This window comes from Crocodylus siamensis, chromosome 5 (assembly GCF_052110815.1).
Source record: "Crocodylus siamensis isolate JL-2025a chromosome 5, ASM5211081v1, whole genome shotgun sequence".
Lineage (NCBI taxonomy): Eukaryota > Metazoa > Chordata > Crocodylia > Crocodylidae > Crocodylus > Crocodylus siamensis.
Window position 1 is genome coordinate 166,976,775 of NC_143399.1, and position 13,771 is coordinate 166,990,545.

At 37.9% G+C, this 13,771-nt stretch overlaps 1 protein-coding gene across 5 annotated transcripts in view; it reads right to left on the reverse strand.

Moving 5' to 3' along the window:
* The window catches only part of DYNC1I1 (dynein cytoplasmic 1 intermediate chain 1), a 294,891-nt gene that overhangs the window by 120,389 nt on the left and 160,731 nt on the right, over positions 1-13,771 (reverse strand). For all 5 annotated transcript variants that reach the window (XM_090046983.1, XM_090046981.1, XM_090046985.1 and 2 more), the window contains one exon: positions 2,747-2,909. In XM_090046983.1, coding sequence (XP_089903109.1) covers positions 2,747-2,909 — 163 coding nt within the window. The remainder of the gene's footprint in view (positions 1-2,746; positions 2,910-13,771) is intronic.

Consider the following 13,771-nt stretch of genomic DNA (forward strand, 5'->3'; position numbering starts at 1 on the left):
ATTCTCATCAACTCTCATTATCAAGACAAGCTAAAGAACCAGTTGACATAAATTGATCATGAATATATTTAGTCTGTATGTGAAAAAGAAGATTTCTAACAACCAGAAGAGTGTGGAATGGTGTTCCAGTAGAGGCAGACTGAGGCAAGGAATATAAACTTATTTTAATATGGAACTCGATAAAATCATGGGAGGGATTACACAGCTTGGATGTCTGTGGTCTGAATTCAGTTACACCAAAAGTCCCTGACATTCCTATATTTCTATCTCTTGACTACTGCAACCTCTTCTCTGGACTTGACAAATGAAGTCTCTCTCTTCACTCATTTCCATTCCAAGCACTGAATCAAGAAGTATCTTCCTCACTCTTTGCTTTGACCATATCAGCCTTCCCTTTTCATTCTTTCTCTATCACACCAAACAGCATATGGTCTTTATTTTCAAGGATGTTCAGACATACGCTTCTTCTACCCATGGCCTCTTACATGTTAATGCGATGTGCACTCACACCTCCAATTAGCCACCAATACCAGCCCTCAGTAGGGCAGTTTATTAGATTATTAAACAAATGCCCCATTTCTTCATGCTGCACTCTCACATGTGGCAGGAATTCCTAACTAACACCTCCAGGTCCTTCTTCAAATTCCTTCTTCAAATTCTCCTTTACTAAGATGTTTTAAAAACACCTTGCCATTAAACAGGCAGCTGTTAAATACTACCTACTGTGCTGCCCAGCACTGCCTCATTGCTGCCTTCATCTATCTGCCTGCATCTTCCTCTTGGCTTTTGCTTTAATACTTAGATCGTAAACTCTTGTATTGTAGTTGTATAGGACAATAGAACCCTTGTCCATGACTAGAGGCCTGATTTAACCCCATAATATAAAAAATAGATCATATAATCCACAGTGACTACTGACGGCACAGTTCTTATGAAGCCATAATATGCTGTAGCTCCAAATCCACATACGTATCATCACTGGGGTCCAAATAACTAAGTCTTACAAATGCATCTCCTTATTAGGTTTGGCCTTCTTGCTTGCATTATGGATTCACCTACTATTTGTACGTCAGAGAAATCCTTCAGTAGCCTTCTGAAAATGGCACCAATACGTCAGGTAAGTAAGTGACCTCCAAACCTCATGTACAAAGATAGGCTCTGCACAAGCTTCAAACAGATTAGCACAAAAAGGAGTTGTTGGGAGTGGGGCTGAACAAAAGGTCATATAAATTCAGTGGCTGAGAAATTGTACAGAGAGTTAGATACTATTCATCATTCTATCTTGTAGATTGGAACTGCAGCTGAAATCCTGCAGTCTGCCTGAGGGCTAGTAGTTGAGATGTGGATGTCATCCCATCTAACCCCATTAAAATGTGGCTTTCACTTTTATTAAAAGTTTAGACACAGAAACTTTGCTTTACATTTAGGATATGTATTGATTGTGATCTTGTGCTCACATAGCACTTTTCAGCTAAGTGGGCTCATTTTAAATTTGCAAATTGATTGTATAAACTCTACCTAAAAGAATCATTTTAACCATTCCAAAAAGTGCAGGAACTTCTGGAGTGAATTTCAGCAGCTGTTCAGTGGTGCACTGAAAGGCTTAGGACTGTAAATGAAGACTTCTATATACAATTGAAATGATAGGACTGTAGAGGGATTTAGTTAGGCAGGGTACAGCTACAGTTACATGGTGGAAACTAGCTAGGATTCCAGGACTAACCCCTACTTTTGAGAGATCTGCAATGGCCTGTTAATGATCACAGGTGGTCAAGACCTTGGTTCTTTATATTAGCTGAAAGATGCATCATATCATTAAAAAGAACTGTAATTAATGTTATACCTCTTTAAGATCTAGTCAGTAACTGCATCACTTAGCACCTTAAAAGTACTTACATGTGGTAAAAATACAGTATTAAAGCACTAAAAATATAGATTAACATCCCATTGCATTTTTAGAAGTACCCAGGCATCTAATGGGAATAAGCCATTGAAGTGTTTTTAAACATCGCATAAGGTGTTTGTTTACACTGTTAGGTGTTAAACAACCTTTAAGTATCTGGTCTTAAATCCAAAATAAATAGAAAGTGACACCAATTGAAGCTGGACAAAATATTAGGATTTTTTCATATTTTTCACATTTTTATTACTATTTGAAATGTCATCAAAATCTTGAAATGTAGGGCAGCTCTAAAATAGCTTTAAAAGAAATCAGAGAAATAAAGCAAGATGGTATTTTACAAAATAACTCAGTGCAGCAATATGATCAGAGATTTCAAATATATCAACTTCTGATCTTTTACCTAACGATTCTGTACAGCAGTGGTGCTCAACCTCTGGGCTCTGGGCCCCATTTGACCCATGGAACCAGTTCCCCAAGGTTTTGGGAACTTTATGGAAAGATAATGGTGCCAGCATTAATTGACACCAACCTACTGCCTAATATCTTGACCCATGGGGAGTTGTGTGGGCCAGAAAATGTGGCCCTAAATGTGCTAAATCTTTCTAGTGAATGGCCAGATCCCACATGGCCAGATCTCAGTGCGTAGAGTTGGGTCAGTCCAGCATGTGGCTGGATCCAGGCATATGGGGGTGGGCCACATTCATGGACTGACATTACATGGGATCCAGTGATCCATGGGAAGCCACTGTTCTACCATATTGGTTTTAGATTTAAAATAAAACTTTCACAAGTTTGATCCCATATCCAATGGATTTATACTTTAGAAAAGGAAAAAGAACTGACCCATCCTTCTCTTCCACATCTCGGCCACTATAGTCAAAGAATATATCTGAATCTTCAGCCAAAGCTCGTTCAATTACGCGTATTGTCCGGTCAAAAAATATCAGGAATTCTTCTGAATGGAGAACCTGTTGTTTTTCTTCCTCTGTCAGTTCTCTAGGAGGAGCTTCCAAAGCAGAAAGCCACTGTTAAAAATATAGCATCTTACACATTTCCAAGTGAATCAAAGTCTTCAGTGAACATTATTTTTCTTTTACATATATGAAAGCTCACTACTGTACTGACAGTAATAAATCCATGCTTTACATTTAAAATCATGACTAAGAATTTAACAGTATCTAAATATACCTCTGTATGTTCTCAAAATGTGGCATTTACATAGAAGAGATCCTATATCTTACATATTTATTATTCTGAAGAGAAAAATACTTAAGACCCTAAATTAAATAAACCCAGCATTCATATTTCAGGAAATAGTTCTGACTGACATTTATTGCAATACTAAACTTGAAAAGGTATAACACTTATATAACAGAGGACCCGTCTAACATGACTTTAAATGCAGATAACTTTTTAAAATATGACTATGACGAAATAATCTTCTTAGCTTAGTAAAAGTTATACTACAGTTCATTGTACTAAAAGGGTTACTGGATTTCACTTCGCATAATCTTTTATTCACTTCTTCCAGCATCTTCCTGGTGCAATAGTTTTGGACAGTTTGTGAAGCACTGAAATAAATAAAGATCTTTTCTAGAGGTTAGCCCTGAAACAAAATTAAAAAACAAACACCCACACAATTTTCTTTAAAAGCATCTTATAAAACCTCCTAAAAGCCAGAGCTGTAGAACTTATTATGCCAAACATTTAGTCATCAAAAATAAAAAAGAATCAAAATCTTTCATACAGGGTGCGTCTACATGTGCCCTCAGCTGAGTAGCTGATACAGCATAGTAACCACTGTTCTTGCACTGTTCCAGGAGCGTATGGGTCGTTTCCAACCCTAGTGTGCAGTAGGATTGAGCTACTGAGCAATGGGCAGTAGCATTAGCATCGTGGTTCATGCCCATTGACACTACATCACCGTAGTGACAACCTATAGCTATCATAGTTATCTATAGTTATCATAGCTTATTGCTACAGCACCTACATTTAATATTCTTGAACTAGAACTTTGCCTCCTGGAAAGAAGTAGGCTTAAACAATGGTAGACTCGAATGAAGAGGCTTGATCCTAATCAGTGAGATTACTCATGTATGTAGGGGATTTCTAGAATCGTGCACACAACTATAAGTTTGTGAGGTCAGATTAGATTCTTGCATTTATTTATAACCAGTAGAATTTTTTTACACCTACAGACTTGTACATCTCAAAGGTTAATGATTATTTTCTTTAAAATAGTAGGGCCTGATTCTCAAATCTATAGCTCACAGTGACTTTAAATGGAGCTGTGAGTGCTCAGGTATTCCAAACTCGGTAGACCTTAGCTCTGCCATCCTTTTTAGTAGGATGTGTTGTGCAGAGAGGACTACCCATATTGCTGCACCCTTTCATGAAGTTCAGTATTGCTGACTGGTAGAGAAAAGGGGTGAGGTCCCAGCCCTATATCCACCCAACTCCACCTGTTCTCTACCCTAGTAGGATCAGGCAGTTGTAGCTTAAGTCTACAATAAAGAAGGTTCCTTTGTCCTCTTCACATTGTGCACTTGTTATAACTACTTCTTGGCTAACAGAGGGCTTGCCCACACTACAGTGGCAGGTCATGGAGAGGACTGGCTGAGCATGCTTTTCTTACGGCCTACCCACCGAAGTATGCTGATGAGCTTCAGATCTGAAAGTTATCCAGAGAAGCTGTTATGGATTAGTCCCAGCAGCTGTTCTCAGGCCCATCAGAGGCGAAGGGCTCATAAGCAACTTGATGAATTCCCAGGTTTGGAGTGAAACAGCAGCCTTGGGTGGGCAGAGTCTCTGGTGGAAGTTCATCCCTTTGGTCTTTAAGGTCTGGTGCCACTGTGGTATAGATATGCCTACAGGGTCACTGGTTGTCTATACACATGCTCCAGGGTAGTGGGGGAGGCTTTTTAATTCAAGAGGCTCTCAGATAGCAACTGTAATTAAAATGCTGCAACATCATATGTATTCAGTGTCCCACATTGCAGACAGGCTGTGGAGGTGCTTTAACTAAAGTCCATTCGATACATTTTAGTTAAAGCACCCGTGCCACCATTCTGAAATGTGGGATGCTGAACACATGACACTGCAGCATGCAGGTGTGTTCTAATTAGAACACTCCCAACACAGTCTAATTAGAACGCATTGGAGCATGTGTATAGGCACCCACTGAGTGTAGGATCTTATGAGTTAAAAGCATGAATTAATGCAGCTTATATTAAAGATCCATGCCTCTGTAGTTAGGAGCTTTAAGAACTTACATTCCCTATGGACTGGACAAAGGGAAGGATTTGTAGCATAGTTACCAATGCCCTCTTCACTCCCTTAGGGGCAAGTCAGGTTATATATTACAATTCCATTTTAAAGATTTTATATCAGATCCTTCAATCCCATTTCCATTAGCTAGGGATCTAGCTATGCAATTGTACATAGGATATGTTCACAGTGTTCAACACATTTTCAATACAAATATGAGTTAAAAAGCATCCTCTATGAGATGCACCAAGTTTGCTCTTCTGTATGGTTTAATATGCTGTTAACAAACTATAAATGGTGTGATTATGAGGGAAAAAGAGGAACTGACAAGTTCTTAGAGTTATGTATCTAAAGTCTGCTTTCAATTACACTGGCCCAACATTATATAATAAATCAGTCAGAATAAACTGAATGGCTGTCTTTACTCCTGTGTCCTTTTAAATAATAAATCATTGCACCGGTTACTTTTCTAGCCTTGGAAAAACAGTACTGTATCCACCTTAGGAAAATGCCACAGGTGTCACTGAAGTTATATCAAGTTAATTTTGCTAACAGGATGAATTCCCTGCTGCCTGCTGGTGAAGCCCTATTGACTTCAGCAGATTTATGCCAGCAGAAAACCTGGTTCAGACTTCAGAAATATGCTTGCAAACAAAATATAATAAAGGAATCATCAGTTATCAAATAGTAGTACTAAAACTACAATAGCTATGTACTAACAGCTGCTCCAAGTGCGTCTCTGTTTATAAGTTTTAATTAGATTGTTTGTTTTTGAAAAACATCTTGCAGACTCTCCAAGTCACAGTGGGTTAAATAGAAGCAGCCAAAAGGTTAATTCAATTTAGTGTCTCAAGGAACACCCTGAGAGTCCTGATGTTAAGCTGTAACTTCATACCCTGTTGCTTAACACTTAACAAAACACAAACTGAAATAGTTCAAAGTTGCCCTTTCAAATTATTGAACATGAAGTGCTGCAGCATATAGGATTTGTATCTCACACATCAGATTTACAAGTCTCTGCAAAACTTCCTTTTTTTTTTTCTTTGCTCTTCTGAGGCTTGGCATCAGGCTGCACTCAGGGGCAGGCAAAAAACGAAATTTGCCCTCAGATATTTGAGTGCAATTCTGCTAACTTAAGGGAGTAAGGTTATAAGTAGGTATTTATCAAAGGCACTTATATAGCCACACTCACCATTGTACCTGAATCTATTTCAGTCTTTAAAGCACTTTTCCTCACAACCCAGAAGATAGGGGGAGGTGATAATATTGCCAGTTTATATTTGTTTGAACTGCTCTAAGCTATAATTTATAGAAGCAAAATCTTTGCACAACACCTAATCCAACCTGACAGGAAGGTGCAGAGTAGAGGCAAAAATCCTCCCAGGAAACAAAATAGCTAAGAAACTACAACCTTGGATGATGCCCTGGTCCTTTGCCTTCCCCAGCATAGACAACTGCCTTCCATGGTGCTTTGTCAAATTAACCTTGGGTCTCTGTGGACCTCTATGCCATGCAAGAGGTGTATATAACCCCTGCATAGTCCCCCAGTGTAATGGAACAGCAGTTACTAAGGCAGGAGCAAAATATATCTTTAGACGGGGGCATCGTGGGAGCATCTACGCATGCCATTAATGCACACAAATAAACTTCAGAGCTTATTGCTCCATATTTTTTTGCTTCTGGGTACAGTGTTTGAACATGGGCCTGGGAGCAAAAAACTCTGGAGCATGTTGCTCTGGAGTTTCTTCATGTGCAGAACATGGGGCCCAGTCAAAGCAGCCCAGACTGGCAGGGAACCAAGGAGGTCAGTTTGCCAGCCTGGGGCTCCAAGTGCTGCAGGAAGAAGGAAGAAAAGAAAAAAAAAAGCAGCTTGGAAGTTCTGGAGACATGAATGACTGCAGTTTTGCCGCCACAAAATCTCTCTTGTAGTTAGCAATTATCTGCGTGAGGCCAACAGTTTATTAAGCCCTCTTCAACATCAGAAAACACCCTGGCTAAGGTTTGTAGGGCATAAACTGGTTTACCTAATTCATCAGACTGACACACCAGATGCCCCCTAGCAATATTAAGCTTCATATTTTAACATTATTTTCTTCTTTCATTCGGTTGCCTCTGAAGTTTTATTTGAGGCAATCTTTTCTTGCAAGAATGTCAACATCATTACTTTTTCCAGTACAACATACTTCAATAACGTGACAAATACACAAAGTGTAAGCAGAAATTGAAACAGAGAGTTGCAATTTTTAATATGAAGATTTTTCCATACTTTTATCTTTCAGGGCCACTTCCATTTTCTCCCCATTTCTTTCCATGAGTGTCTTTTACCTTGAATAAAATAAAATAAGTTTTATCTAATTTTTTGCAATCCCTATCTGGCAACTTAGAGTTACTTTGATCTCAGCTTTCAAGAGACACATGACTTTCTTCCAAGAAAAGTGGCTGATCTGAGTATTTTTTCCTGGGGCCTTATTCTTCTACACAATGCTACAGCATGTTCACAAATGATATTTGAGAATGCAGTATTTGGCTTCACAGTTATTTTTTACACAGAATAAATCCTATTCTATACAGCTGTGGTATACAATAGAGGTTGATATTTAACTCGGACCAAAAGATTTTATACTGATTGGTTGAATTTAATAATAAAAACTATGAATAGTAGGGATCCAATTCTGCTCTTGTTTATACAGTGGAGCCCCACTGACTTTAGAAGGAACTGGCCAGTGTACATGTGTACCACTGCCCTCTAATGGACAGATTTAGAATGGCTAAATACTTCTTATTTACATATATTTACATGAAATATAAGGTCACTCACACAAATATGCATATGTTTTACAAATGGAGTTTTATACAGGTCATTGTTTTATCTGCTACTTAGCTCAAGCTGTGTCCGATTTGCTCAGACCTGAGGAAGGGTATCTTGTTCTGGAAAGCTTGTTTAAGATCTCCAACAATGCGGTTGGTCCAATAAAAGATATCACCCACAAAAATCCTCACTCCTTGCATAAATAATTCAAAGGCCTTATACTTCTACAAAGCAGCTTTACTTCTACTGGTACCTCAGCAACCTGGATTAAAGCTATGTCAAGTGTGCCTGCAAATACTTTAATAAAACCATCCAGCTGTACTGTAGACATAACCTATGGCTACTGTTTTCAGCCTAACCGTTATATTTATATATTGTAAAGTCATAGAAGGATTATTGGGCTTGCCCCCACTCCCCATAACAGAGGCCATTGGGCTTCCTTATATTAATTTCTGATTCAAGTCCAACAGCTGTACTTGAACTAAAGCATATCTATTAATCTTCCATTTTGATTTCAACATTACCACTGCTGGCAAACCTTTGCAACACTTGTTAATTTGTTTCAATGATTAATTAACCATCCTGATAAAAATGTGCACCTAGTCTGACACTGTTTAGATTCAGAATCCAGTCAGCACTTTTCATTATATCTGTGTGTGAGACAGTCTTCTATTATAAAATTTACCCATTGAGGTACTTATAGATTACATCAAAGTCCTCATAAGTTAAAGCTCCAAAATTCTTTCTTCATAAGGTACATTTTTTAATCCTTTAAACATTTTTGTAAACCTTCTTGAAGTGCGTTCAGCAATGGTTGTATTGGTGCTTCTGGACTCTTACTTGGGATTCCTTATATAAATCTAAGAATTAGATTAACTCTTTGGACCACAGCTTTGTATGAGAGCTCATATTCAGCAAATTCATAATTTTTATTAGAGATTTTGGATGAAGACATAAAGGTTCTTTCTTATGTAAAAGCAATAATCTCTTTTTTTGCCTGGAATAAACACTGAGCCTTCTGTTTCATTTCTTAGGCAAAATGTTGAAGGTAAGGGTTAGGTTTTCTGAATCAGCTCCCATGTTGTGTATAAAAGAAACAGGCATGTTCAAAAAGAGTCTGATACACCATGCTGTAGATAGACAGCTCTTAACATTTCCTAGCTCTTCTCAGTCGATAACACAGGGGAAAGATTCACTGATTTATACTAGTTTCCTCAGTGACTACAGAAAAATTAACTTAGGCAGGAATATAGACATTAAAGAAGAAACTTAAAGGCGGTATTTCAAATAGCTGAAAATGTTTCAGAACACCCACATACATGAATCATCTCACTTGTCTAATGCAGGCCCCCTTCACTTTTAGAGATAAGTCTACCAGGATAGGCAGCTGGATGACACCAGACAAACATGAAAGCTGTAGCCAGGGAAAGGAATAGGGTTATTGCCCATCACTGGGAGCTTAAAAGAACAAGGTGCCACATAGGATGTTGAAAGTTCAAGCCATGGATTTCTACAGCTCTTGTTAGCTAACACATCTAAAGGTTGTGTGTTCTTACACACATGTTGAAAGAAGAACTATGGCACTAAAATGAGCTAAGCCAATCTCCTGTCTTTAGTAGCAGAGTTCTCTTAAGGTGGTGGCTTCCTGCTTCATTGCTTTTCTTTCTTTCTTCCTTTTTCTTTCTTCCTTTCATAGATTTTTGTTTTGTTTTGTTTTGTTTTTAATAGATGCTAATAACATAGTCAGGCTTTTATTCTTCAATAAACCCAGAACCTACAAATAACTTAGGTTCCAGGAATCTGTTTTATATTTCACTGTATTTATTTAATTGTAGATTTTCTCTCCATTTGAAAATTCCTATTTGAGTCCCATTTGGGGCAGAATGAGGCCCCAAACCATTTAGGATGAATCCCCTACTTATATATTGTCATTACAGCTGTTGGTAGTGTATTTAAGTCAATCCTGCTCCTTTCTGATGGGAACAATATTTGACCCTTTGTTAACTCAGTTCTTAAAGTTTTATGCATAGGTATGGTATATTTTTTCTGTTACATTCAAGCATCCTGTTTACGTTTAATGGGGAAAAGTCTTGACATGCAAAAGAAGATTGTGAAAGATCATTTTAATACAGTTGTAAGGTAATAAAAAGCCATGATGTTTCATAGCTGCATGTTGAGTAAATCTCTTGCCTTCAGATATGTTCAATTTTTGTTGTTTTTAAAAGTAATTTTTTGGTGTTACACCTAAGTGCAAAACACATTTCATTTTGGTTTCCAGGGACAACTCAGTTTTTCTTCCATGCAAGGAGAAAATATTTACACACACACACACACACACACACACACACATATACACATAGTCCACATACATATATTCCAAATTATTTTTTATCTATTCTATACATTATTCTATATACAGCCTAATGTTGTTGTCCCACACTGCTCTGGAGACATGAGGCCAAACTGAGATCATGTTTGCACAATAAAACCCTAGTGAATCTATAGATCTCAGATACCATAGCTGCACTCACTGCTGGTGGTTCTCAAGCAAGATAGATTAAAGCCAGCTTCACTATGTCTACACAAGCTGCAATTGCACTTCTGGTAGTAGTTCCTGTGTGCCAGCTATGTGTTCTGAGAAGGGCTGGGCACAATGTACCTTCACAGATACAAATAGCAACCTTCCCCATTATGGGCTTCTCTACTAACTCAGTGCAATAATCCTCTTCTTGACAAATACACTCAGACATCATCATCCTGTCAGTGTGTTTGGTGTACTACTGCAGTCCTCATGCAAAGGTAGGTGATGTATAAGTCATTGTACAGGCCCTTTATCCTGCAGGTGAATTGTATCCTTTGTTGTCACTGGGTGCATCTACACATGCCCCTGACTGAGCAAATGATACTGTGCAGTCATTTAGTACTTGTTTTAGCAAGTACTAAATGACTTCACAGTACCTCACAGTACAGTGAAGTCTCAGCAGGACACAGGTCATTTTGAACCCACTGTGCAGTAGCAACAAGCTACTGTGCAGTAGCTCATTGCTACTGTGCAGTAGTGGCGGCGTCATGGTTAGTGCCCATACATCACCGTAGCTCATCGCTATGGCACCACAGCATCTTCTACAGACCAATCCAATAATAATAATAATGAACCAATCCAATAATACGTGCTAATCTTGCAGATATTTACACACATTGAGTAGCCCCATGGAAATCAGTGGCATTACTCCAGTGAGTAAAAGTAAGTACCTATATAAGTATGCACCCAACAGGAGAAGCTGTAATACATGGAGAAAAACTCAGATTTCTTATTAAAGTGTCTCTAACAAAATAAAGCACTGTTAACCCAATGGCTTTGAGGAAAATGAAACATAAGGAGTGGATCTAAGCTTTTATATTTTGTATACTCAACCTATTTTTGAGGTATACATATAAAAAAAAAGTCTGTCTCTCTTCTCCCCCTCTCATGATTTTTTTAACACTCCTATAACTCAAAAAAGGCCAAGCTGATTTTTTTTTTATCTGTTAAAAATGTGCTCCCTGAGCTGAAACCAAATTTCAGCCCTGAGCAAATTTTTACGGCTGGGTTATAAATCCCTGAAAAACAGGATTCATAATGGAAGTGCTGACACAGCCTTAACTACCATATAGCCGTGTGAATGGCGCCACTATAATATCTATTAGAGATTCTTTATAAAGTTTGCAAAATATTGTCTTGCCTTCCAGAAAAAAAGCCAGAGTACTTAATGCCAACATAAACATGCTTTTAACCCATTATGTGCTAATTTGCAGAAAAGCCATTAATTCTGAATCCGGCGCACAGAGTGCAGTACTAACAGGAAATGTTCCTCTAAACTCTTGTTTGACTTATAACATGGTTTTAATCACTTCCATGAAACACAAACGATGGTTTCAAACTCTGAGTGTTGCTCAGAACATGAGAAGGGTGATTACATTGGAGAGAAAAACTGGTCTGAAGAGGGAAAAGACAGAGAGAACTACACTAAGCATGTCAACTTTATTATTCCATTCTCAGTCAAATTTCCAAAGATTACTTCAGCTCACAGCATTTAATGTTAGTCATCCATGTGCTTCTATTTTATCTTAGCTATATCATTAACAAGTATGTTTTCTAGGTGGTATGAGCAGATTTTTTCCATTGAATCCACTTTTTATTAGCAACCCACAAGGCTGAAGCAAGTACATTGCTTGACTTTAAATTTTGACATGTGTCATAGAGACCACTGCTACCAAAACTTTGCATAGCTACTGCTAGACAAGGGAGGGAGCCAGTGGCAATATGAAGCACTTCCACTAGACTAAACTATAACAAAGAAAGAGATGATGTTAGTGATGGCACTTATTCAGCTATAACAACACAAAGGGCTCACTTGCAAGCATGTAAAAAACTAAAATAAATAGATATTTTTAGGATTCTGTTTAATTTTCTTCCCTTCTATTCACTTATTAATACAGTCTCTCCCTCTTCTTGATTTCAGATATAAACATTGGGATCCCCTTTATGTGGTAATGCAAGGGAATATGTACAAACGTAAATCAAACATTTTACACGGTATTCAGCAACTTACTGAAACTTCTTGGTACAGCACACAGAATGAGTTGAAAAAAATGTACTTGCTTATGCTGTTAGTAACAAAACATCATACCAGATTGCTATTGACATCACTTTACATGGCTGTTAACTGCTGTTATTAGTAATAGTAAGAGCTGGAGTAGTAAAAGTAGTGGAGTGCAATAAAGCTAGTATCAGTGGATGTGGTCACTGTCAATCGGATTCAGATCTTGATGAACTTAATATAAATCTCTTTTCACTCATAGGGCCTGAACACCTATGGCACATTATCATTGATGTATTTCCATTGTTTTTACATACTGATTAAATTGTACTGACATTTGGGAGTGAACAGATGACTAGTTATTACAAGACAGCTTCATGGTAGATGCTAGTACATCACCTTGCTATTATGTGGTGGTGGACCAAGTAATAAGACGTTTGCATTGCTCAAATGGCTACTTCAGGATAACTGAGGACACATAATATGTACACCGGTGTAACTGTTTCTTCCTGTGAGGGGCTTCCACCAGATTCTTATAAATTATACCAGCATAGAGCTATATATTGTGGGATCCCTTCTTTCTTTTACACCATTAAAAAGAAAAGATACACTGGTGTACATTTGTCATGTACTTATGCCCTCAGGTCAGAATCTGGTGGCAAATATCTCAGTGCTGTTACTGTACTCTTTAATACTGACTCTCCATTGAATCATTCTAGATTTGTCACCGAGGTCACACTCTCCAAGGCTTAGTTAGAGCTCTGGATGACTTTGACACATTCTGGTAATTATGTCACACAAAGTTCGAAAAAATAAAGTAAAGATTGTGGTTTTGAATACGTACTACCTTCCAAGAATATTCAAGGTAGGGCTTGGGACTTTTTTTTATTGGTGGTAGATTTTTTTTCCTTCTAAGTTTTTGAGATAGAATTCCAGGAAATGCTTGGTTAAGTAGGACTGTATAAGAAATGGTTTTCCAATATAAACAAGTTTTCCAGATTAAAAAAAAAATCCCATTCTGCTGTGATTGAAAAAAACAGACTTTTTAAAGTGACCGTGCAGAGACCAACCAAAAGCCCACTGGTCAGTGCTAACCCACTGGATTAGGGAAAGTGCTTCAGGTACTGATCTGTGATGTTGGATACTGACATTTAGGTTCCTGTTCTGAATTAAACACAGGCAGTACCAGAACCTCAGTCTTCCATTTCTTGG